The sequence below is a fragment of the Rhinolophus hipposideros genome, assembly GCF_964194185.1.
Source record: "Rhinolophus hipposideros genome assembly, chromosome: 9".
Taxonomy (NCBI): Eukaryota; Metazoa; Chordata; class Mammalia; order Chiroptera; family Rhinolophidae; genus Rhinolophus; species Rhinolophus hipposideros.
The window spans coordinates 18549369-18576474 of record NC_138055.1 but is presented as its reverse complement, the minus strand read 5'-3'; the positions used below and the strand labels follow the sequence as shown (position 1 = coordinate 18576474).

The window sequence follows — 27106 nt, the reverse complement described above, 5'->3', positions numbered from 1 at the left end:
CTTGTAAATGTTTCATACACTCCATCCTGGGTGCCTGCTCTGGCTCAGAGCCCATTGCTAAGCCCCAGCTGCTGAGGGGCAGGTATTGTGCTGGTTACTATAGCATCACCTTGGAAAGGATCACTCAGTGAGAGCCACAGCCTGGCTGAATGAGGCAGGAGGGGGATGTGGTCAGAAGCAGCAGGAGGGGCGGGGAGGTAGGCCACAGATGCTGTCGCTGGTCTCAGGGCACCTTGTGGGCTGGAACCCACTTCAGCTTCTCCAGCTGCAGCCCCAGGGAGGGAGCGTGGCTGCACTCAGCCTGAGAGCCGCTGCCTGAGACAGCAGCACACATTGCTGCTGAGCTGGTAGCTTTTTAAGGAGCTGAATTCCCAGCCAGAAGCCCCTTGGCGTCTTCTTTTTTTTTTTTTTTTTCCCAGGGTTGGGGGGTATAGTCTCAACTTGACAGATCTTGGCTGGTTGTCATCTCCTTTTTGATTTAAAGTTGTTACCTCCATGAGAACTGACTTCAAGGTGTTCATCAAGGAAAGCAGAGTGTTCCCCACGCCGGAAATGAGAAAGGATGACAGTTTCTGAGACTGACTATTAGCGGCTTGGAGGTGCCCCCCATTCAAAATGCCTTTTAAAGCATTTGATACTTTCAAAGAAAAAATTCTGAAACCTGGAAAGGAAGGAGTGAAGAACGCTGTGGGAGATTCGTTGGGGATTTTACAAAGGTAAAGTTTGAATGCAAACTTTAGGTTTATTTCTGGGTAGCTTCATATTGCCAGTGTTTCAGAGAATTTGCTTAATATTTTTAAAGCCATATTTTAATAAAGACAAGGTGGGTCAGATGAGATGGCTTCTAGAGCTCCTTCCAGCTCCAACAGACAGTGCTGGGGAAGGGGGTGGGGCGGGAAGATGCATTGAAAGTATAGGGTTGAATTAAGAAAATACCAAGACGAGCATTCTGCTGATCCAGCAGGATTAGCACTTACTAGAGGTAGTGACATTGCATGTTGTGTGTTTGGCATCGAGTTAGAAAAGATTTAGGGAGATGATATTTTGTGTGAATTCACTAGGAATGACAAAGATGGTTATGCTTTGAGCTGAAATGAGTTTTAAGAATTTTTTTACTTCATTTTTTACTATAAATGAAAATTAGATATTTGCAAATTATTGAGTTTATTATACAAACTACGTAAAGTGATGCCTGGTTGTGTAGTTTTCAAAGAGAAGGGTAGTTACACAATGGTTTGAAGGCGATAACTTAAAAAAATTAGTGTTATTTAAAGCAGAAAATCTAACAAGATTACAGTGCAAGCACTATCATTGCCTTGAATGTTTTTATCCAAACCAAAAAATGAATCTTTTTCTTTAAAGTAAAATATGTTGTTGGAAGGAGAGTTTGCCATAAATGAATGAGTTGATGTGACATTTTAAATTGTGATTTTTTTTTTGTAGACATAGTGAAAGCTTCCCTAGGTTTCATTGATGAATAAATAAGTGGTCATTATATACAAGGTAAAATGACTCCCGTAATCTTTCTGGTATAAATAAATGTGAAAAATGTTCTTGATAAGATTTTTATGTGTTTGAATGGTTACTGCTAATCATGATGAATGAAAATGCCACCTGGTATCTTCTTTTAACTTTTCTATGTTAGCTCTTAAATATATAAAGCTTTAACATTTAAAGGACAATTTCGAGGCACACTGCGATTCATTCCATTTCTTGTGTTTTATAACACAGGGGCTCCTGTCAGTGTTAAACGTTTTATTGTATCACTCTTGATGAGCTTTCATAGTAAGAGAACGGGTTGGGCACCTTATTAATTTAGTGATTAAAAATAAAAGGGTTTCAATCAGACATACATTGAATTTTAATATATAGAAGAAAACCTAGCTGAAGAGTGAAAGCCGAATAAAGTAGCCAAACATAGGACATGATTATAATAACCTATTATTTTAAGAGTGTTTTATCCTTCTTTTAAGCTCTCCCCGGGTAATGTCTTAATATGGTGGTGTTTATTTGATTAAAAATGCAAAAGGCAGGCACAATGGCTTCACTGGCATATTTAAGTAATGACAAAGGAATCTGAAAAAGTCAGGAATAAAAACCAGGGCGTTTTTATTCCAGGAATAAAAACCATAGTCATCAGTATAATCACCAAACTCTGCCTTAGTTTATAAAATACTTGACAAAACAGCACTTAGGAATTTTCCAACTTTCAGTTTGCGTTTTTGAAATTTGTGGGTTTTTATTTTATTTTTATTTTTATTTTATTTTTTACAAAGGGACTTATCCTAAGAGCTGGTTTTGCTGTGTTTGATTGGATGATGCACTTGAAGATCCTTTTGTTTACCAGATGGTTTATTAGGGATGTAACAAAATTTGTAACATCTGAGTTGTGCAACCTCAACCCACAACTCTGTTTAGGACTCTGAACAGTTTCCTCAGAATTGAACTGTCGAACAATAATAATAGCAAAAAAGGTAAAAGTACTTGAGATCTTAGAGAATGCAGTAAATGTATGCTCAATGTTATTATCATTGTCACAATTGTAGAGTGACTTTAACATAAAGAAAGTCAAACTCGAACCCTTTCTTTCAGTGATCTCTAGAGGGGACTTATTGGCAGAGGAAGGAAAAAATGGCATTAACCGACCAGTGATCCAAGTTGATCCTCAGCTCTAGGGGTCTTTATGCAGAGCTCCAGAAGTCGGTCTTCTGCAGCGAGACCAGCTCTGCCACGCACTTGGTTTAACCTCAGGTCTATAAGATAATTACATATCAAGTGCCTTGCCCAGAGCCTGGCATGTAATGGACATCCCCTCCCCTTCTTGATTTTTCACATTAAACCAGCCGACAGAATCCAATGTAAAAAACAAAACAAAACAAAACAAAACTACCCAGAAAGCACTGTTTTCTGTTTTGTAAAAGGGATAAGACAAAAACATTTGGAGGTAAGAAACCCCAACTTTCTAACTTAGCAAGCAGTGTAAGTCATAGATGCCTGATAATGTTTGAGACTGAGATCATCATCTAAATGGAATTCTTGAGGTGCTTTTTAGTCTCCCAGCGTTCTCATGGGCAGGGGAGTGGCAAATGCACAGGGATACCTTTGAAGTATGCACTTGAGGCTGATTACTGTCAGGCTTTATTAGCCTTTCTTGAGAGCAGTCATTGATAAGAAGCAGTCGGACAGTTTCATCAGCTAAAAGTATAATATTTTAGAAGTCTAGGAGGAAAGATAATGCACTCACTTATTATCCAATATTGGAACAGATGACACAGAGGCATTAAATTTGGAAATTAATGTCCAGAGATTGATTACAGATTTGTCCAATGACAATATGGGTGTCCTCTAATTATGTGTAATAAATTATAATAACAAACACTATGTTCCAGGTACTGTAAACTCATTTAATTCTATTAACAAGCCTATGAGGTGGGGCTGATTATAATCACAGTTTTACAGATGAAGAAGCTGAGGCACAGAGAGGTTAAGTAAGTTGCCCAAGGTCCCACAACTTGAAAGTGGCTGAGCTGAGTTTTACACCAAATGTTCTCTGCTTATTCTCAATCATTACATTCTACTCCCTCTCTAATTAAGTGTCTTTGTTCTTTCCACTTGTTATCTTGAAATTTACCCACTCACTTAGGTTTAGTGGGTTACTTGGGCTGCAATATAGCTAGCAATTTCTGGATCTTAAAGCAAGTATGGGCTTTTCTCCTAATCAATTGTAGTGTTGAAAACTGCCCAAGGAAGACTGGGGGGGGGGCGGGGGGGAGTCTGGTCTCCTTATAAGTATTTATATCTTCTCTTTAGAGAGCTGGAACCAATCCCTGTGTTGTGCCCATCTCATCATGCAGATGAAACTAGTCTATACCAAATGTGCACTGTCTGCTCCATCAACAAAGGCAGGTGTGAGAATGGGCTCAGATCAGGTGAGCCTGGAGTTCCAATCGCCGTGACATCACGTGCTTTCTGCCTGCACAACCTCAAGCAACTTGGTGCCCGCCCTTGCGGCCAAAGTAATTCTATTGAAAGTCAGATCTCATCTCTTGCTCAAACCCTTCCCCCATGGTTGCCCACCTCACTCAGAGTTAAAGCCAGTGTCCTTTCAATGGCTCTCAAGGTCCTATATGATTTATAGGACCTTGAGAAGTCTCACTGACCTCATTGCTGACATTCTTTTCCACTCCAGCCACACTTTACACACTTACTGAAACTCCCTGGGCCCACTCCTGTAGGCACAGGAGTGCCTTTTGCACCTGGAAAGTTTTTCTCTCAAAGGACCTGCTGGCTCATTCCCTCACTTTCTGCAAGTCTCTACTCAAAGGTCACCTTCCCAGGGGGAGCTTTCCTAAGCATCCTATTTAAAGATAAAGCTCACCTTCCCTTCTCCCCCCACCTGTTCCTTGTCCCTCTTCCCTGCTTTATTTTACTCCACCTCTATCTTAGGAAGGGTGCCCTAAAAGCAGGGCCTGAGATGGGGATTTAGATGAACCTACCGTGTGATTTATTGAGGGGGAGCTCTTCCCGAAAAGATTGGGAGGGAGGCAGTTAAGCAGGATAGGAAAGGAGAAAATCAAGCAAGGATGTAATCTCCGTAATGCACAGGAGACAGATCACAGCCGGGGGCTCTGGGACATTACCAGCCCTAAGCCAAGGGGCTGTGTGCCTTTGTGTCAGTCAGTCACTGACTGGGCTGCCACACCAAGCTTCGGGATTTATAATGGAAGCCACTTAGTCGTTGGCAGTTCTCCCAAGCAGGGAGCCGTTCCCAGCTTCAGAAGTGTGCTGGCCTGAGAAAAGGGACCTGAGGAATACATTACAGTGTCTGTGGCAGCCCACTCACTGTGCCACTCAGATCTACTTGCTTCTCACATTAAACTCACCCCACCCAGGTACAGCTTCTCCAAGACTCTGTCGTCGTAAAATCTGAGGAGCCTTTAGGAGAAGAGTTGGTGGGATGTACTCTAGCTCCCACGGCTCTGGCTGGTCCCGCCTCCCTACCCATTCTCGATTCCCCTCACTTCTATTGCCTTCCTGGCGGGTTGACCCAGTCCTTCATCTCTGAGGGGTCTGAACCGCTGGTTAACAAATCCTTACCAGGTCTGGTTGCTCTTTTTGAGTTAAACTACACAAGGCAGTATCAGCAGATGTGCCTGTGGATCACCTGAGGTCCAAACATATGCCTTCCTGTTCCCTTGATGAAGCAATAGTCCCAACCCCTCCTGAAGATCAGACTAATTACTCTTGCCATCCGAGTGATCCCCAACCTTACCTTTTGGTCTTGGCAGGAGGACCCCAAAGTGATGGGGCCATAGTCATAGATGTATATTCAATGGGTTTTCCATTGTATCCCAAAATTGAAGAATTCTTCCTTGGGAATCAGGACTTCTGGACCCATAGAGCCTAAAGTTGAAGAAATGAGATATTCTTCCATTGGATTGCTGGGAGTGATGGTGAGTGGGCCCCCCAACTTCTACTCCTTGTTTCCAAGACCCTATTCTACCTTTTGGGGACATAGCACCATATAAAACTGTTGGTTTATGGCATACCCTGCATCCTGAAGGATAGTACCATATTCTGACAGGGATTCATCTCTAAGCTGATGTCTCAGCTGCATCTTTAAGAGGCTTCCCTTGGTCTGGCAGGCTGCCAGCCTCTGGATGGTGTGGTCTGAGGTAGGGTCAGTGGATCCCATTGTCACGTGCCCCCACTGTACCTCCTTTGTCATAAATTAGATGTCTTGGTCTGAGGTAGTGTTATGTGGGATCCCACATTGGCTAGTCAGGATTTTGTCAATTCTCAGATAGTGATGCTGATTGAGACCGTGGGTTAAAAAGACAAACTCACACGTGGAATATATGTCAACACCAATCGTGATGAATTGCTACCTTTTTTGGGATGACAGGAATCTTATGTAAACAATTTGCCACCGAGAGGCTGGTCCGTCTCCTCAGGGATTGTGCCATCTCAGGCTCTCCGCATTGATTTTGTTACTGACCGTGGGAGCTACATCAGCCTTGGTGAGTGAGAGACCAAGCGTAGGCTTCATCTCTGCTCCCAGGGTTATTCCCCTGCTTTAGGACAGGGTGCCGGAGAACAGCTGCCAGCTGACAACCACCAGCCAAGTCAGCCTGTCCGTTGGCTGTTCAGTGCCCCTTCCAGGTGGAAGCGCTCTGGTGTCCATTCCCATGCAACATAAAGATCTCACACTTTGTGTCCACTCTCATAGATTCACCTACATGTCTGCGGGTTCCTGTGAGTCAGGTCCCTCCACTGCCATTCTGACTTTGCTGCCCTGGTCTCTGATCTTTAAAGTACTGCCACTGGCCTCTGCTCCTCAAAGAGTCTATCATTCCAATTGTCACTAGGGAGCCGACTTCTGGAACAGCGCCCCCTACTGTCAGATTCAACCTTCAGAGGACAGCCACTGCTGAGGTGCTCAGTGGTGCTGGTGGCCACGTCACCACGTTCCTTATTGCCTTCTCTGCCGTAACAGTTCTGGCATCGCTCTTAAAACACAAAAACCATTCAAGAGAGGCCTATTTATTGAAGAGTGTGATCAACGTTGAAAAGATGCCGTGAATTTTTATATTCCAAATGACATTGAAATTTTAGCTAACGAAACAGAAGGCAACCGATTTAATCACTAATTCATTTATATGGTCCAGTCAAACTCAGTAGTTGTTACAACAGGCATGACAAAATGAAACAGGCCTGTAATTTAGGTTTACTAGACAATGAAGGAAAGGAGAGGAAGTGGAGCACTGAACCCAAAGAAGACACCTCTGTGGTATCCGTGGCTATTCTCTCTCCAAAAGGAACAGGAGAGGCAGGAGCAGTGATGCCGGACTCGCTTAATAAACCATGACCTGACTTCACCAGGTCCCCCTCTTCAGGTTCTTATTCAAAGGGGAAAGTTACTCGCAGTTCAATTGAAAGGTAGAGGTCACTGATAGTCAAATCCACTTCAGAGAGGTGCTTTTTGATTCATTACCGAACCACAAGAAACTCTCAGGTTATTTTTTTTTCTTTAAAGTCATAGTGGCCATCATCTGACCGCAATGCAATAATGACCAGAAAGTAGTACACAATGATTATTTTTTAAAAAAAGAAGTCATCAGGCTCCTCTCAGTCTCTCCACTATGTCTAAGTTTCTGAGGGCACACAAGCAGCTCATTGGAAGCACCACCTCGGCCTTTCCAGGACGGTAAATCCTAGGTCCTGGGAGAATGCCCCCTGTATTAGTGTCCTGGGGCTGCTGTAACAAAGTGCCACAAACTGGGTAGCGTCGGTTTATTTATTCTTTCACAATTCTGGAGGCCAGAAGTCTGAAATCAAAGTGTCATGCTCTTTCTGACAGCTCTAAGGGAGGATTCATCTTGGCCTTTCCTCACTTCTGGTGGTTGCTGGTGGTCCTTGGTATTCCTTGCAGACACATTACTCCAGTCTCTGCTTCTATTGTCACATGGCCTTCTCCCCTGAGTTTCTGTGTCTGTATGTTCAAACTTCCCTCTTTTTATAGGGACACCAGTCATTGGATTAGGGATTACCCTAATCCAATATGACCACATTTTAACTTGATTACATCTGCAAACACCCCATTTCCAAAGTTGTCAGAGGTTAGGACTTGAACTTATCTTTTTGGGGGACACAGTGCAACCTACCCCTCATATTGACAAACTCTCCCTTATCTTTATTACCCCTCCATCTCCCTCTCATCCAGCACATTCAGGATCCATTTCCAGGCACACTTTCCTGCTTCCTGTTGGTACATGTTAGTCAGATCCTGCCTCTCTGGTGGATAGCCCTTCTTTTCCATTGACAGACCCAGTACATGCCCACTCTGGGATTTGGTTCTAATTGTCAGTCTCTTGCCCAGAAAGGGAGAGAGGAGCAAATCCTGAAGAGCGTCAGCATTGTCTTGTAAGTCACCTGCCCGTTGGAGGCTTTTACATAGTTTTCAAGTTAGAGGAGGGACATCCATCTTCCAACAACGGGAAGTGTCCACTTATGCAGGTCCAAAGGGTTCTGAGGAGTTTAGGGTGTTGGATGTTCAAATGTGTCTATCCCCTATTCCATGTCTCAGGTATCCTCCCACCCTAAATTCTCAGAATCCCATTTCTTATCAGGCTCTTAGCCTTGGTATAAGAGACCTACTTAAGCCCAGAATCCCACCTTCTCTGGAGTTCTCCTGTGTTTTAAACTAAGCTTTTGTTTTGTGATAATTTTAGACTTACAGAAAAGTTACATAGTACAGAGATTTTGTATATACTCATTACTCAGTTTCCTCTAATGTTAATGTCTTAGATTACTGTGATACATTTGTCAAAACTAAGACAGCAACATTGGTACATTACTAATTAAACTCCATCCTCTATTAAAATTTCATTACTTTTTCCACTAATGTCGTTTTTCCTGTTCCAGGCTTCAGTTCAGGATACCGCATTGCACTTGAATTGTTATGTCTCCTTAGTCTCCTCTGATCTGTGACTTTTCTCTGCCTTTTTTTATTTTTCATAACTTGGACAGTTTTGAGGAATGCTGGTAGGGTATTTTGTAGAATGTCCCTCAGTTTGGGTGTGTCTGATATTTTTCTTATGAGTAGATTTGTGTTGTGAGTTTTTAGGAAGAATATTGCACAGGTGAAATGTCTGTCTTTTCACATCCCATCAGAGCGCACATGCTATCAACATGACTTATTATTGGTGATGCTAACCTTGGTTGCTTGGTTAAGGAAGTGTTTGCCAGGTTTCTCCACTTTCCCTGCTCTGCTCTTTAGAAGCAAGTCGGTAAGTCCAGCTCACCCTCAGAGGGGATTCTGCCATTTTTACAATGCAGTCTTGGGCTTGATCTTCAGTTCTTTCTGCTGTCCAACTGCAGGAGATGATGGTCTCTTTAAATGGTGACAAGGAAGCGACTGACTCCCACTTTCCTTTAGATTGATGATTGGTTGATCAAATCCTGACATTTTTCTCTCTTCAAAGCATCAATGGCGTTTAACAATAGCCACGCAACTCCATGGAGAAGTTGCTATTGCTCCCATACCTCCACAATAACCAAAGCGACTGCGTGGACCAGTGCATTTTATCCCAGTTCACCAAGTTGAAATCTTGGCATTTACACTGGTACGACATGCCAGGAACTACCAACAGTCCACCTACCACAAGTGGTGAGGTCCTCATTGCCAGCTTCTAAGAAATCAAACTCAAAAATCTCATTCTTAGAGTCTGCGTCCTAGAAATACCTCTTATGGACTTCCCATACCAAGGATTCTGCCTAAGAAGCAGGGTACAGAGTCTCTCAACTTTGAAACTCTCCCCCTTCTCTCCTAACTCTTATCTTCTCCTAGTCTAGCACCATATTTTTTTATCTAGGATTTATTTTCTTTCTTTCTCCAACTTTCCCCAAATATCTTTAAGGAACACCCCTCATGCCACCATGTTTCTGATGTCACTCTGATATAAACTGATTACTGCTTCATTCACCTACTTTGTCATAAATCATTTCTTAAATCTTGTTTGTGAGCCATTGATATCAGTCTCATTATTTGGTTTGGGTTCCTTTGGAAGTCAAGCCTTAATAGCTGAATTTTTTATTTTCTCATTTATTCACTCAGTATACATTTATCTGAGTGCCTTCCCTGAACCATGTATTTTGTTATTCCCATCAACAGCCAGCTGAAGAGACTTGGGTGAGGTCCTGCCCAAAAGAGCTTCTGTCCTCGTGGAATTTGGAGCCTGGTTGGTGGCATGTGGAAGTGTTCTGGTTCACCAACCTGGAAACTCCCCAAATATCTTTAAAACAACCAAATCCTCTATGCGCTTCTTAAAACTTAGAGCAAAGACCATAGGCTCAATACCTACAGAGTGAAGCAGGTGATATTGTATTTTTTTGACAAAGTCACTCATTACATGTTAACACACAAAAATAGTCCCCACTTCCACAAAGAATCGTGTGTTATCATTCAAAGTTCTGAGTTGCAATCAACAGAATGAACTGTAGCTTAAGTGGGAGAAATGTAGTAGAGCCTGTTAGGGAGCTCTCAGACTCTCTGGGAGGACCAGGTCTGGATGTTCTACCTCCAGAAAAAAGGCAGGAGAGAACATACTGTATCACTAGACTGCTCTAGCTAAAACACAGCCACCACCAATGCTTGCCTCTAGGTATTAATTATGATTTGGTCCAGTCATTCTGGCACAGCAGTCACAGAGGGACCAGTTGCCTCCACCACTGTATCTGCCAACCTTTGCATCAACATTTCCCCTTCATGACTGCATTTTCGTCTTGTTGCTTCCCTCAGCTTCGAAATCTCACTCAAATTCCTCTGATTTGTCCACATCTCACTCAAAGCCTTCTGTTGGTCCACATACCAAAGGCTTCTGTTGGTCCACATACCGTCATCATAGCTGCAAGAAAGCACAGAAAAAGTAATTTTCTCTGGTGGTAAGGCAGGGCTCAAAATGTCAAGATACAGATAAGATATTGGGCATCCACAAATGGTGGTTGACTATGTATGTTTGCTCCTAGTAATTTCTGTTTTTTGACTTCTGATAAAGATGTGGGTATAAAAGATATTTTCCTTTCCTCTTCGTTTAGCTGTAAGAAAAGCAACAGTGCAATTGTAATGTTAAACGGCTACTGAGTTCAGTGTAGGGGTGACAACAGGGAGTGGTGGGGACTTTAGTAAACAGGGGAGCCAATTATACCCATGAAAGAATGTGGGCCTAATAATTTCACATCTTCAGATTTTTCAAAATAAGCCAGAAGGGTTACAATATAGGAGAGGATGCAAACAGTTCCTTTTATAATTGATACAAAATGTTCAGTTTGCACAATTACTTTTTTTTAAAAAGAGGAAAGTAAATTCACTATAATGGACATATCATAATCTGAACCTATAGAAGTCAATGGAAGATCCTATCATCCGGTTAACAGATGCCAGAAAATCACTGACTTAGAAGAATCACCGGGGTGGTGAACACACAATGGGATTTATAGATGATGTAATACAGAATTGTACACCTGAAATCTATGTAACTTTACTAACAAATGTCACCCCAATAAATTTAAAAAAACCACAAGATCTCAATAAATGGGAAGATAGTCCATGTTCATAAATTGAAAAAAAAAAAAAAAAAAGAAGAATCACCTAAGGAAGAAAGAAAAGATACACGACCAACTGGGTGTGTTCTATGATAGAAAATGTACCTCCCTACCTTCACCTAGTCTTTTATTAAGACTTAAAAAAAGAGGAAGAAAAAAATCGACAAATAAATGAATTCTCCACTGGATGTCGTTTTAGCAAGATTTATGTGACGTTATAATTAAGATCAAACGTAATAGTTAGCTAGGTCACGCAATGTGGATGAGGTCTATTGATACCCTTCAGAAGGAAATTCAATAAAGCACGTTACTGAAGACATAGTCTCCAGTCTTGAACTTGCATTCCACTTCACATGACTTAGTTTCCTCATCTATAAAATGGCAAGATAACTGTACCACATGCGGTTGTTAGGAGGTTGAAATTACTTTATGCCTGTGAAATTGCAACACAATATCCAAAATAGTAGTTTAGCCATTTCAATTTATTTTAGTAATAATAATAATGATGATGGTAATAATAATAAATTTTAAAAATGCAGGCTACATCTTCTTTTGTGTTTTCCCTTTTCTTTCTTGGTATACGTTTTCTTTTTGACTAGTACAATTTGTTTTTTCTCTAATCCTGGCTTTTCTTCTCTGTGCACTCTTTTTCCACTGTAGAAAAATTGATGGGACCAATGAGGAAGAAAATAATATTGAACTGAATGAAGAAGGAAGGCCAGTGCAGACATCCAGGCAGAGCCCCCCACTCTGTGACTGCCACTGCTGTGGAGTCCCCAAACGTTACATCATTGCCATCATGAGTGGGCTGGGATTCTGCATATCCTTTGGGATCCGGTGCAATCTTGGAGTTGCCATCGTGGAAATGGTCAACAACAGCACTATCTATGTTAATGGAAAACCAGAAGTTCAGGTAAGAGTTGGTCTTTGATGGGAGCACTTTGGGCCACAGCCGTGCAAATACTTTGCTATGTGAGAGAAAGCACTGCACCTCAGTCATATAACGTGACAAAAATGTAGAGTGGCTACATGTGGAGGTGATGGGGATGGATGCTGAATGACACCGGCTGGGTCCTTGTCCTTACAGAGATATACAAGCAAGCGATGACAATTCTTGTAGGTGCTATGTTGGGGGAATTCAGAATGCTCGGGGGTCACATCGGAGAAAGCGTAGCCCAGAATGTGATATTGTGAAAGAATTCTCCAAACAATGGCTGGACCTGAAGGATGAGGAGGAATTTGATAGGCAAAGAAGGTTTTGGTGCAGAGTTAAGAAGAGTGAAGAAAAAAGAATACCATGTATGGAAGACTTTAGGAGATACAGAGTTTGAGAGAACAAGAGAGCACGCATGTTTTAGGAATGGAGACAGGAGTTCTTTATCTTTTCTGTGCCACAGACCCCTTTGACAACCTGGTGGAAACTTATGAACGCTTTGTTAAAATAGGTTTTGTTTTCTTTTTTAAAGATTTTATTGGGGAAGGGGAACAAGACTTTATTGGGGAACAGTGTGTACTTCCAGGCCTTTTTTCCAAGTCAAGTTGTTGTCCTTTCAATGTTAGTTGTGGAGGGTGCTGTTCAGCTTCAAGTTGTTGTCAAGTTGTTCAGTCTTAGTTGTGGAGGGCGCAGCTCAGCTCCAGGTCCAGTTGCCGTTTTCCAGTTGCAGGGGGCACAGCCCACCATCCCTTGCAGTAGTCGAACCAGCAACCTTGTGGTTGAGAGCCTACTGGCCCATGTGGGAATCGAACTGGCAGCCTTCGGAGTTAGGAGCATGGAGCTTTAACAACCTGAGCCACCGGGCCAGCCCTAAAATAGTTTTTAATTCTTAACGTAAACTACATGGGATTATAAAGAAAACCAATTATATTAAAATTGAGATACCAAAATATTTAACAGTAAAATCTATGATATAGAAACATAGGAACTTCTTTATGAATACATCAGATGAAAAAATCTAGCTATGGGTCTAAAAATTACTGTAATTTTGACTTTTGAACTATAAACAATAGTTTGAGGTACTGGCAACAATTGTCATGTGATCTGAATATATTTATAATTTCTCCTACTAATAGAGCCATAGATACTGATAACACAGCTTTGGCTTGTTGCCTACATTCACAATTATAAAAATGCAAAATTTCAGTGAATCATTAGTAGAAATAAAGACACTGATTTTTTTCCCCATCCACGTTCACAGAGGCACAGGATTCCATCCACAGACTCCAGGTGGAGAATCCCGGTAAGAGAGTAGACCATGGGAGTGAGCATCACGTGATAGAGAAAGCCAAAAGAAGGATGAGGTCATGGAAAGCCTGGTAGGCCACGTAGGGAGTTGAGGATGGGCTTTAAGGACAGAGGTGATATGACCAGAATGATCGATCATATCCAGAATGAAAACTGTTCAGCCAGTGATCTCTCAATGGTTTGGGATTGAAGTGAGTGGAAGCAAGAGGTCCAGTTCAAAGGGTGTTTAAGTTATAAGTGAATATACTTTGATGTGACTTAAATAGTATTGTTTTTATGAATCACTGGAAAGATAAAATCTGGTTTGTTAATTAAATGGTAGGCCTAGAGCAGTTTTGGGGTTATAGGGCAAAAAATGGAAATATACGCCCAGAAGATACCCAATAAATACATGTTTCATTGTATTGAACACACACACTAGAATGAAGTCCATCCACTTGCAGAGAAGAACCTGATTGTTCTCTGGTCCCTGCCCACAGTTGGGGAAACTACTCTCCTTTTGATGCCACAGCTGAATCTGTTCTAAAGGATATCCTGGTTGTTTATTTTTTTGGAGGTGGGCAGGCAACTGAGGGGGGCATGTCATGCATTTTTAAAATAAAGAATGATGTATACTAGCAAGGTGTCAGATGTGTATCACATGTATTCTTCCAGCCTTTTGTGAGCAAGGCCAGCTAATTAAAAGTTGTCTGCTGAGGCGCAGATCAAAATGAAATGCTGGTTTGCACTTGTTTGTTGCCTGAAAAGATCAGCCTAGGTCAATAGAGTCTGCTTGAGGTATATGGAGAAGATATTTTGATAAATCCAAGGAACAATGCTAGTGTGTGCTCTCTTAGTTTCTATGATTTTGCCCTCTGGAGTCTTAGAGAAACTTACCGTCATTTTCGCTGGCCTCAAAAGTAGGAGTCGAGTAGCATTTCAGAAGCTCTAACACAACTCTAATTTATAGCAGGCCATGTCTCTCTTACCCAGATAGCACAAAGCTTAGGTATCAACTGACATGTTCAAGCTGATGACAAAGATTTTACTAATTGTATTAAGAAGGGCTCTGAATAACTGGTAATTTTGTTTGAGTTTTCATTTTATGGGGAGGAAACCAGATATTTTGCACTGAGAAGTTTTTAAGTCTTCACTTTCTAAATAGTGGGAAACGTAAGCAGTATGAATAGTTAGGTCTTGCAAATATGTGGCATGTATTCTACTAGTGGTATAAAGAGTGGTTTTAGCTGATGTGTGACTAATCATTTGTAGTTTAATAATTCTGTTTTAAAACATGTGAATCGCTTTGAAGAGTTCCTGGCACATGGTAAGCAATAAAAGACTGAAATTTAAAGAACTTTGCGATGATTTCTCAGTGCTCTCTGGAAACATCCAGATTCCTTCCCATGTGTCATGAGCCCCCTGTAGGTTGAAGAGGGTGGACTTTGGAACTGGCCAGACCTGCTTTCAAACTTGACTCTTGTTTATTAGCTCTCAGATCTTGAGCAAGTTGCCCCCGTGTCCTGGTAAGGGTTTGCTGGTTGCAAAAGAGTAGAAATTTAGTGAAACAGTTCAAATTAAAAAAGGAATTATGGTAGGGCTGTAGGGGAGCTCATGAAAGTGAAGATCTGTGTAAGCCTGTGCAGTCTGTGCTCTGGACGAGGTGGGGCAGCCTGAGGTGGGCCTGAAACGCAGGCTGTTCTCCACTGTAAGGAGGAAAAGGAACTTTTATGTGATTGTTTCCAAGGCACGAACAGAGGCCAGGAAGGGCAGAGCAGAGCCGGCCTCATGGGAACTAGGAAATCCTCAGCTCAGGTGTCCCCAGCTTGCTTGCTCCTCGTGGTCTGTCCTCTGCTTCATTCTCCTGGACTCTCCACAGAGTGTTTTCTTTCCTTTCCCATGGCTTCTCACTGCCCTCCAACGCTGAAGTTCCTTGAACCTCTGCCTTGCCAGGGAGCTGACTTCCTGGGCCCTGAGTCCAAGGGGACTTGTTTCAGTTCAAGTTTCAGTATTGTTTACCTAGAATCTCTGGGTTCATATTTGGAGAGAAAGAGAGGGAGAGGGAAAAAGAAAAGGAGAGGGAGAGAGAGAACAAGAGACAGGCTGATTGGTTCTCTCTATTCCGTTGTCCGGTCAGCAGGGTGAGGCCCATGGTGCTGAGGGAAGGGGGAGAATCCTCTTAGAAAGAAATGTGAGCAGGGAGGCAGGAATCCAGCATTTCTAGCAATTCTTTGCTAACCCTCGCTGCCCTTATTGTGAAATGGGAATAATAGGCCTGCTTTGCAGATCAAATGAGATCATTTGGTACTAACATATTAAGTCTTTATATTAGTTTCCTAAGGCTGCCATAACAAATGACCACAAAACATTGTGGCTTAAAATAAGAGAATTTATTCTCTTACAGTTGTGGAGACCAGAAGTCTAAAATCAAGGTGTCAGCAGGGTCACACTCCTGCCAAAGGCCCTGGGGGAGAATCCTTCCTGCCACTTCCAGCTTCTGGTGGCTCCTGGGGACTTGTGGCAGCATCACTCTGAGCTCTGCCTCTTCTTCACATGGCCTTCCCTTCTCTGGCTCAAATCTCTCTCTGCCTTTCTCCTATAAGGACACTTATCATAGGATTTAGGGCCCCGCTGGATAACTCAGGATAATTTATCACAAGATCCTTGACTTTATCACATCAGCAAAACCCTTTCCCTAAATAAGGCAGCATTCCTAGGTTCCAGGGATTTGGGGTGTATATTTTTGGAGGCCACTTTTCAGCCTAATAGTATCTGACACAGTGCTCGACTTACAGGAATGATTTGTACATGGGGCCATTCTGATTCTAACGGGGCTCAAGTGGTGATGCAAGCCACTTCTCAGCAGGCCCAAGGGCTCTTCTTCACATCTGATATCCTTTAGAGAACGGACAGAAGCACCAAACCCTCAGAGAGAAAGACATGAGCAAAGGACAGTGTGATTGACAAGCAGCCACTTGTGAGGCGGATCCCTTTGCCTTGGATCCTTGGTTCTTTGGGTCACTCTGTGACTCAAGGCAAAGAAGTCTAGTCTCCACTTCTTTGTAAGAAAGTCAACTCTTTACAAGCAGTGGAAAGAATGTAGTGTTTTGGATCAGGCAGGTAAGGGGTCTCAGTCTCGGCTCTCCTTGTAACTAGTTGTTGTAACTAGTAACATGTAACTAGTATGACCTCGGGCGAGTAAGTTAATCTCTCCAAGCCTCCATTTCCTCATCTACAACAAAAGAGCTAATAATAATTACCTCTAGGTATTATAAGGAAGAAATGTATGGAAAGTGCCTTAACAAAACAATGTCCCTTTTCCGCTCAAAGCTTCCAACAGTTCTCTTTGAGTAAAAGCCAAGGTCCTTATAATGACTTAAAGAATCATTTGAACCTCTTTTACTTTAACTCTTACTCTCTTCTCTCTCACTCGATACCCTCCAGCTATGCTGACATCATGCTACTCCTCTAATACACAAGATACATTCCTACCTCAGGGCCTTTGCACTTGCTATATCTCTGTCTGAAAAGCTCTCCTCTCAGATAATGAATGCATGACTTGTTTCCTTCCTTCCTTTAAGGGCTTTACTTAAATATCATCTCCTCAGTAAAGACTTCCTTGGCTACTCTATCTAAAATCACACTCTACCTTCCTCCTACTCAACACTTTCTGTCCCCTTCCCTGCTTTTTTTTCCCTTCTTATCACTGATCACCATCTAACACAGTATGCACTTGGTTACCGTCTGCCATCCCTACTGACATCTTCATGAAAACAGCAATTTACTCTTGTTGTTCACTGCTGTACCCCCAGTGCCTAGAACAATGTGTGGCACCTAGTAGCATGACATAAAAATTTGGTGAGCTGATTTGAATTAATGATGGTTAGTTTTATTTTACTCTTGAGCTTCAACTTCCTAATCCACAAAATGGGAAATATAGGACAGCGTACAGGTCAATGTTACCTGATCTGTGATCTCTTAAGGCAAAAAAGCAATTAGTATTTGAGTTTGTATTTACACCGTCTGGCACCTGACCCAGCACACAAGAGGCACTAGGTAAATATTGAATAAATGAGCAAATAAATACGACAGGAAAATGTGATGAAAGTTTGTAAGACAGAGTATGTTGAGAATTAAGAATCCTTACTCTGTGATAGGAAACCCTTTGCACTTTGTTATCAATGCTTTACAAAGCCGTTCATTTATTCATTTGGCAAATACTTACTTGCATTTTCTATGTTCCAGGTATTTGTTTTAGGTACTGAGGCTATAAAGTCAAAGGGACATGGCTGCTACCTCAGAGTTGCTTGCCACCCAGTGTGGGAAATGGGCACGGAATGCCTAGTATGAGAACAACGCAGTGTGGAGGCCCTGGCTGTAAGAGCAGAGGTCTGAGGGACAAGCGCAGGAAAGAGTGACCACATCAGTTCCAGGGCATTTGGGGAACTTCCTCAGAGGAAGGGACATTTGCAGGGAGTCTGAGAAGAATGAGTCACTTTTCCTGGGGAGGAAAGGGACTCCAGCCCTGAGAATCACATTTTCAGTGACTTGTTGTGGAAGGCTATTTTACTGCCATTGTTCTCCTCATAACAACAAGGGCTGCTAATGTTTACTGAGTCCTACTATGTTCCAGGCACTATCCTAATGTGTCAAATGCAAAATCTCTACGCAGAGGACTAACCCTAACCTATTAGAAATATTCACGGTTGTTTATGCCTACACAGCCTGTGGGTAGGTAGAATAAATTTTAGTATCCTTGTTAAGAAATGAGAGGCTTAAGACTCTCATTTCCTTTGTGCTCTCGCTAAACTGGTATTTGAATAACCTCGTAAATAGCCTAGTAAACTTAGAACTTATTTTTCGTTTTCTTCACAAGTTGTTTTATTTTCTTCTTGGCACTCGTCATTATTTGGGGGATGTGTGTGTATGTTTAAATTTGTGCATAATCTCTCCTTTCTTTCACTAGGTGAGCTCCCTAAGAATAGGTAGGTACTTTGTTGTGTTGGTTACAATATCGCAAACACACAAGAGGTCCTCCATAACTATTTTTGAATAAAGGAAGGAAAGAAGGACTTGATAGGCTATTAGGTAAGATCATCTGTGAAAAATGACAGTCAAGTATTTTTATTCACAAACACAACTGTATCTGCTTTCTCATTTTCAGACAGCACAGTTTAACTGGGATCCAGAGACAGTGGGCCTTATTCATGGATCTTTTTTCTGGGGTTATATTGTGACACAGATTCCAGGTGGTTTCATTTCAAACAAGTTTGCTGCAAACAGGTAAGATAAACTGATATGACATGAATACTGCACAGATCATAATATGGTTTTGTACTTTTACCAAGTCTGCACAGCTGGCTCTCAATGTGGGGGTGCAGAATGAAAAATAGGAGCCATTCCAATAGGTGTGATTCACAGATATTGATCCCATAGGATCCTGTTCTTCACAGTCTCTTTTTATTTACCTTTTTGTTTAATCTAATTTATCTTGAGATTCTTTAAGTGATTATGTAATAATAATAATAATAATAATAATTATAGTTATAATGTAGCAATTGACTCTGAGTCAGGAGAAACAGCTTCTGAACCCTAAGGAACTCACTTGGTGACCTCTACTGAGTCACTTTCCTTCCTTCCCTAGGCCTCAGTTTCCTCATCTGTGAAATGAAGCATGGGTCAGATTGTGTGTGAGCTTCCTTTGACCAGTGACATTCTGTGATCCTTTGTACTACATTAATATCGTCCAGTACCATATAGATTTTATCATGTGAGTAGTAGGGACCTGCCTCTAGATTGCAAGATGTAGTCAATGCCCTTGATATTCTCTAGGAGGTGTTCAAACAATTAAAAGTGGCCTAGACAGAACGAGGTGCCTCAAAAAGCACTGAGTTCTCTGTCACTAGAGGTACTCAAGCGGAAGCCGACGGCCACTTGGAGGAGACGTATAGGGTATATGTACCAGAAAAGGAGAGTGCTAAATATCGCCAGGTCCTTTCTGATTGTGTGCCCTGTATGACTTTACAGATACAGATTTTGTGAAGTGTGCATTTTATAAAGCGATGTTTTTCAAATTCTAAAACACAACTCATTTGATGGTAATGAAATCAATATAATGATTTACCAATGAGCATTCTCTACAAAAAGAGAGAAGCAGAAGACAATCAAATAGAATAAAATAGAATAGAGAATGTCTTAATTCGTTGCACATTTAAGTATTGGTTTTGAAACTTGTTTTGATTACATTTGTGTGTGTGAGTATCTATTGGGTTTCAATATAAAATATGTTTTGTTTCCTGGGTCAAGGTCAAGAAAGTTTGAAAATCACTTCCATAAGATCTAAATAAGTATAAGCATGATAATATTTACTTATGTTCTTGTCTAATTTATGTCCTTTATTTATTGTCACTTACCTATTGTAGTCTTTTTAAAAAGTGACAAAATATTAGCTCCTATGGCCTCTGGGGTTATTGCTTACACTTCTGCCCTAAAAGGAAATCACACATAATATGATTTCCCAGTGTGTAAAATGGGTTGAAGCATCATTAACATGTGTGAGAAAGAAAGAAAATGCTGCCTGCCTCTCTTTTCCTAGGACACGCCTGTCCAGGCAGGAAGGAGAAGGCAAGTTGAGGGCAGAGAGTTGAGGGCTGAGACAGGTACACAGCCTGTCTTGTACGTGGCTGGTCCCAGGACACAGCATGCTTCTCAGGTAGTCAGTCATCCCTTCTGGTAAAGTGAGAGCAGCATTGTCAAGCAGAGACACCACCCACACGTGCACAGGTGTAGAACCAAGCAGGATGGTGGGTCTCCAGCAAGCTCACCTCAGGCCAGTCAATCTCCACCTTCGGGACTTCATCCAGGCAGGACATCCCTGTGCTGCCAAAAACCTGCCTATAATGGGCCCAGGGACTGGAGCTTGGGAATCAAAGCAGCCCAACAGTTCAGCTTGGGACACACCAGACTATAACACAACATCTATTTATCTTTCTATTAATTTCCATAGAGGTCTTCCATGAACTGCTAGGATGATTTCTGATATTTAAAGTGCCACATTCATGAGTGGGCCTGCCGAATAACAGTGTTTTTGTCTCTCAGGGTCTTTGGAGCCGCCATCTTCTTAACATCGACCTTGAACATGTTAATTCCTTCTGCAGCCAGAGTGCATTACGGCTGTGTTATGTGTGTCAGAATTTTACAAGGTCTAGTGGAGGTAGGAGATTCTTTCCTTACCAGTTTTTCCTTATTGCTGGAAACATGTTCCTTTAGAAAATTCAGCTTCTGAAGAAAGCCCCCTTTACTCAATTTTCTTATCTTTCCCTTTGTCTTGCTATCTCAACTCTCTGGTTATGACTACAATTATGAACACTTTAATTAAAAAATCTTATGAGATTCTAAATTTAAATACAATAAAGGACCATTTCATAGAACACAGAATTTCATATAAACCAGTAATGATCTTGGAGATAATCTAATCCAACTTCTTTCATTTAATAAATGATGAAACTAAAGCCCCAAATCTACAGTTCACATAGCAAGGTCTCTGTGCACTGAAATAATTTAAATGGATTTATTAATAAATCTGTCAATTTTCAAGAGTGTAATCGTACACAGAGATTTAACTCCATGAACGAGGTAGCATGATGTAGAGCCAGAGGGTAAATATTTTGGACTTTGCTGGCCATATGCAACTATTTAGCTCTGCCATTGCAGTACAAAAGCAGCCAGAGAAAATATGTAAACAAATGGGTGTGGCCATAATCTGACAAAACTTTTTGGATATTGAAATTTAAATTTCATATGATTTTTACATGCCATGAAATATTATTCACTTTTCAATTTTTTTCTTGCCTCTTAAAAAAGTGAAAACCATTTTTTGCTCAAGAGCTGTACAAAAGTCAATAGTGGGTCAAATCAGACCATAGTTTGCCAACCCGTGATGTCGAGAACTGTTTCCCAAACACAGTCATTCACCTTTGTCACTTTTATCATGTCCATGTACAATTTATACTACTGTTTACCTATAGTTTTTTCCTAGATGAATTCATTTTTAAAAAGCCCAAACAACAATAACAACAAAAACAACAAAAGACAAAGAACCTCATCATAAACAACAATATCTTTGCAATCATGGGTTTGATGTGCTAGTTACATTTTTTTCTAAAGCGTATTAGATATATACATCACAATTATAATAAAAAATGGAGGTTGTTGTAGCACTTCAAATCCAACTCTAGAGGGGCATATACTACATTTTGGAAAATAGTGACGTGGTAGAAAAACCAGATATCAGCAGCGATGAAGACTAGAGTCTAGTTACTCAGTGGCTCTGAGTCTCAGGTTCTGAATCTTGAAATGAGAGGATGAACCAGCTGATTTTGAAGTCCCTTTCTATAGTATTCTATAATAATGTGAAATAAAGACCTCCTTCCTCATTCCCTACCAGGCTCACATTTGAACTGGCATTTAAATTTCAGCATTTGTGCTGTCAGTCAAAACAGCTGACACATGCACTTAGTATCTTAATTGGGCTTTGATATGGTAGCCTGTGTTAAAGAATTACGATCCATGTTTTAAACACAAATGGAAACTGGAGTCAAATCAAATAATCTATTTTCAACTATTTTGCCAGGGTGTGACCTACCCAGCCTGCCATGGGATGTGGAGTAAGTGGGCACCACCTTTGGAGAGAAGCCGACTGGCCACGACCTCTTTTTGTGGTAAGTGTAATCAGTGTTCTGAAGGGTTTACCTAGTTATCGATCAACAACTGAGCAAGGACAGCACATGCTACCGCCTTCAACACAGGTGTATAATATATTTTCAAAATAATTTTTTATATTGGAAAAGGCCTAGGAAGACAAAAGTACCTGAGGCTACAAAAGTCACAATCTGTCTAGTGTTTCAAGCTAGCGTGCCTTTCCTATGAGAAGCTAGCCTGTACTTCCTAGCTAAAGGAAGAAATAAAGCTTCCTCTTTATTTCTGAGAATATTTTTATTTCTCTCTCAGTCTCTCTACCTCCTTTAATAATAGTAGTAATAGTAAAAATAGTAATAATAATAATAATGATAGCCATGGGAATTTGGCATGTAACATTCATCAATGTGCCTATGTGGTGCCTCGTTTGGAACTGCATGCACAGCTGAGATGTCTTTACATCTTTAGCCTCTCTTGTCCTCAGAAACCATTTCTGTTCTCTTGTTTGCATTTCAAGATCATCTCCGCCCCCACTACTGACCTTATACCAACTCTAGAAGAATATAAGATTCTTCCTCAGCTGACCTGTGAATCAGATCCTTGGATAGTTTATGTATAAGTCCTTTTATTTTGATTTGCCAGCAAAACAAGAATGACTAGCAGCCACTCCCCGTAGTGTCTTAGTGTCTTTATAGCCCTTAAAGGGCTGATTTAAGAAATGGTTTGACTCTCAAGGAAAGCTACCTGATCAAAGTCACAGGCTTTTTACTACATTTACCGGCTAAGGTGTGGCCTTGGTTTCAAAGAACAGCCAAGGGTACATGTCAGTAGAAGGAAACCCAGGCTTAGGGCTCATCGGTTCTTAAAAAATAATGGAGTTGGAAAGGACTTTAGAAAACATCTCGTTATAGTCATTGTTTTATAGAGGAAATGGAGGCTGAGGGAGGAAAAAAGATATAAATTCTCACAGCCAGTGAGGACAGAACCGGGGACTCTCTCACCCCCAATTCAGCCATTCTCCACCCTCCACACCATTCAACAAGCATGAGAGGGCCTCCCCTGTCATCTGTGGTGAGCACACAGAGGGATCAAGGTCCTGTCAGCTCCCCAGGGCAATATGGGTGAAGTGCCCTATTGGCATCTGCTAAGGTGTGATAGGAGATTACAATGAACCACATCCGAAGGTGAGGAAGAGTTATCTAATTGACAGGGAATAAAGTTTCAAGTTGTAAAATGTCCTCTGTGAAAGAATGCTTCTTACTATGAGGAATTATTAGGTGGTTTTGAGTGGAGCGGGCAGGCCTAAATTATTAAAAGTTAAGGGTAAAAGCTTTGGATGCCTACAGGTCTGGCTTCCTGTCAGTCACACCTGTGTGACCTCAGGCAATTTACTCCCCCCCCCTCCTCTCAGCCTTGGTTTCCTCCTTGTAAAATGGGGGTGATATTGGTATTCACGTCATCAGATTGAAAAGAGGGTTAAATAAAATCATGGGTCTGGAACACTCAGCACAGTGCTGGGCACATAGAAAGCACCCGATACATTTTAGTTGTTGTTGGTTATCCCTGACCCTCCTTGTTCTGGACATTCCTTGGCATCTCCTAAACGAGAGCTGCCACCCTCCCACTAGCAGGGTATTTGGCCCGGGGAAGAAGACCACCTTCTCCATACCCACAGTGGAATCAGGTGCCGCTCTTTCTAAATGATATGCCCTGGAATTCTTGCTTTATTGGTTTGAGAAAGTCTGAGGTAAAAAAAAAAAAAAAAAAAGAAAGTGTGCTGTCATTCTGTGCACGACAGTAGCAGTTATAGATTTTGTGCAGCACTAATGATAGCTTACAAAACATCTTCACAGACATGGTTTATTTGATCATTGAAACAGCTCTGTGAGATAGAGACTTCATCCCCATCTTCTATCCGAGGAAACTGGTTTGGAGAGATTGCCAGATTTTCTCGGTGTCATGATGTTCAGATTTTGGATTCTAGATTGGAAAGATGGTGTTTAATCTCCTTCTCTGAAGATCTTCAAACTCCCATTTCCTGAAGGTCTTTCTTAACATTAGATTCTGGATACAGAATTTCTTTTTGCTGCTCATTTTTTCTGAAGCAAGAATTTTTTCATTCACAGACCAGAGGGAATTTCAGATACTTGTTTTTATTTTTATTTTTATTTGTATTCAGTTAATATTTATTGGGAGTTCATAGGACTCATGGGCTTGTGTTTCTCCAGCAGGAGATAGTGGAGGCCAGGTCATTGCCTCTACCTTCATTATCTTGTCTAGACAAGATAAACATCCACACATGGGTATGTATTTCCAAGTTTAAGTATTTACAAAGTAAGAAACAAGCTTAAAAATGTACCCATTCAGGAAGTGGATGGAGATGGCAGGCATCCTTGTCATCCTGACATTAAACTGTTGCAATGCCATTTTAACCGTTTCCTGATTTTTTTTTTTTAAATCAAGCCTGATCCTTTATTAGTTTGAAGTCCCTCATTTAAAGACCTAGGTGATCATCCTTATGAACTGTGGCTCTGAAAAGTATGTCCATATATTTCTTCGCTTGCTGTCTTCAGCACACAATATTGTGCCTAGTTGAGTTGTTCAAAGTTCTCACAGATTTTTCTACTTTTTTATTGTCTTCTACCATTAATTTCAAATTGCTGTGCCTGAGAAATCCTTGTCTAATCCCTCCATGGTACCTGGATGAAGTTAAAGGGCATCCTGGTGACCTTTCTGTACTGGAAGCCCTGTTAGAAGGCACATTGGGAGTTTGCCTGTCCCTCTGCATGGAGGTATTATGTCTCCTGCTTAGTTTGATTCATGTTCCACTCGACCATGTGAACTGTAAACGAGTTGAAAGGACTGGCATGGCGATTGGTAAGTTTCCCTCAATCTTTTCTTGTTGTAGGTTCCTATGCCGGTGCAGTGCTTGCCATGCCCCTGGCGGGGGTGTTGGTACAGTACATCGGATGGGCCTCCGTCTTTTATATTTATGGTGAGTGACCTGAATTATTCATGAGTACCCATGGGTGACTCATAGAGATGGCAGTTTGCTGTATAATGCGGTAGGCTAAGAGTTTACTATATGAAAACAGGGATTGCTAACACAAGTTTGTCATATAAATGGAGTACTTGTCTGCCTCTGATTCATTTAACATTTATATTGCAGTTGAGTTTCTCAATAAGCAGAACATTATCTTTCTTTAATACCAGTTAATAACAATAAAATGCCTTCCCCTAGCTGAACATGGTACTGTGTAGGAAATTGGAAAATTTGCAGGTATAAGAAAATGAGACCGTATCATTAAGCCTTTTGTTTTTTAACTGCAGGTATATTTGGCATTATTTGGTACATGTTTTGGCTGTTGCAGGCCTATGAGTGTCCAGCAGCTCACCCAACAATATCCCATGAGGAGAGGACCTATATAGAGACAAGTATAGGAGAAGGTGCCAACTTGGTTAGTCTAAGTGTAAGTATCAAAGGAATGTTGAAGACTTGACTCTTTTCTATGAGTATTTCTCTTAGGGATTGTGTTGTCCTCTTAAGAAAAATAACGTGTCAATATATTCACTAAAAATCTCATGGTATTTTTACTCTCTAGAAATTTAATACACCATGGAAAAGATTTTTCACATCATTGCCAGTTTATGCAATCATTGTGGCAAATTTTTGCCGAAGCTGGACCTTCTATTTGCTGTTAATAAGTCAGCCTGCTTATTTTGAAGAGGTCTTTGGATTTGCAATAAGTAAGGTAAACACATAGGTGTTTCGAACGTTCTCGAACTTTAAATATCTTGCTTCTACTGAGAAAAATCTTTGCATGATGCAGTAATTAAATTCATGGTCATAATTCATAACAGTGCTATGATACTTAATACCTTGGAGGTCAGACAAGTCATACATTCTGTGCATAGTATACATAGTTATTTAATTTCTTCTTATTAAGGATCAGAGCTATGTTAAGCTGCTTTTCAAGATTTATGTTCTACCCGATTTCAAAGTGTTTTTGAGGCTAACTGAAGGATGGCATATTAGACAAAGATAAAAAGATTGAACAGTGAGAGGCTTTCCCCCCTCCTATAAATTACTCAGGGACTAGCAGTAAGAACCTTAAAGCTTATTTTGCAGCTCATCTCTCTCTCTCCATAATGGTGGTTATAACAATAATGACCATTGCGTTATATAAGATCCTTTTTCAATGTCCCCAGCCATTGTCATTAGGTTGACTGTGTTTCAGGGAGAAAGGGTGTGGATGGTGAAATATAAACCGTCATCATAACAGAATTAAGCCTCCTTCTTACAATGGAAAGAACAGGAGCCTAGTAGAGGTAGATGTCTGCGTAGCTCCAGATACTGTCCGCAGTCTCCACGGAAGAGCTAACATAGTCACGTTATAGTGGCTGCCATCAATGAACATTCACTCTGTGCCATGTGTGTAGCTACCATGTACCAGGCCTTATGCTGGGTGGCGGGGCCTCTGAGATGAATAAAAACCATCTCTCCCCTTAAGGAGCTTCCAATCTGATGGAGGAGACAGTTGGGTCTAGCCTTAAAATCATTCACTAATTCATGTTTTATTTATTACAAAATTCAGGTCTACCCGAGTCACATATAATTAGATGATTAAAATTGGCGGTGATGGTGGTTGGCAGTATAAGCGGTGGGGGCAGGCAATTAGGGAAGTACGTTTCTTGGAAGCAGCTAAAAAGAGCTCCTTGTTTCTTTTCATCCAGGTGGGTCTCCTGTCGGCACTCCCACACATGGTTATGACCATCATCGTGCCTATTGGAGGACAACTGGCTGATTATTTAAGAAGCAGAAAAATTTTGACCACAACTGCTGTCAGAAAAATCATGAACTGTGGAGGTACCGTGGATTTCATAGGTGGCTTCAGTAGCTTTTATAGGAAGAGATGAAATTGAACTGCAGAGCATATTTTGGAGTTTATGGCTAATCACTGGAAAGGATCTTAATGGCCCTTATGTCCATCCCCCAGGAGATCCTTGAGGGTCCATCACACCCCTGCCAAGTAATCATCCAGTCTGTACTTCTACAACCTGAGATATTACAACTCAGTCGATAAA

At 41.2% G+C, this 27106-nt stretch overlaps 1 protein-coding gene across 2 annotated transcripts in view; it reads left to right on the top strand.

Annotated features, from left to right (window-relative positions):
- The first annotated feature begins 583 nt into the window (after positions 1-583).
- SLC17A8 (solute carrier family 17 member 8) overlaps positions 584-27106 on the top strand; it is a 35805-nt gene continuing 9282 nt past the window's right edge. The window contains exons 1-9 of one of the 2 annotated variants that reach the window (XM_081058869.1): positions 584-716; positions 11764-12016; positions 18489-18607; positions 20423-20537; positions 21957-22044; positions 24930-25016; positions 25352-25491; positions 25624-25773; positions 26756-26888. In XM_081058869.1, coding sequence (XP_080914995.1) covers positions 616-716; positions 11764-12016; positions 18489-18607; positions 20423-20537; positions 21957-22044; positions 24930-25016; positions 25352-25491; positions 25624-25773; positions 26756-26888 — 1186 coding nt within the window. In that variant the 5' untranslated portion in view covers positions 584-615. The remainder of the gene's footprint in view (positions 717-11763; positions 12017-18488; positions 18608-20422; positions 20538-21956; positions 22045-24929; positions 25017-25351; positions 25492-25623; positions 25774-26755; positions 26889-27106) is intronic. The other variant, XM_081058870.1, reaches the window with a different exon arrangement.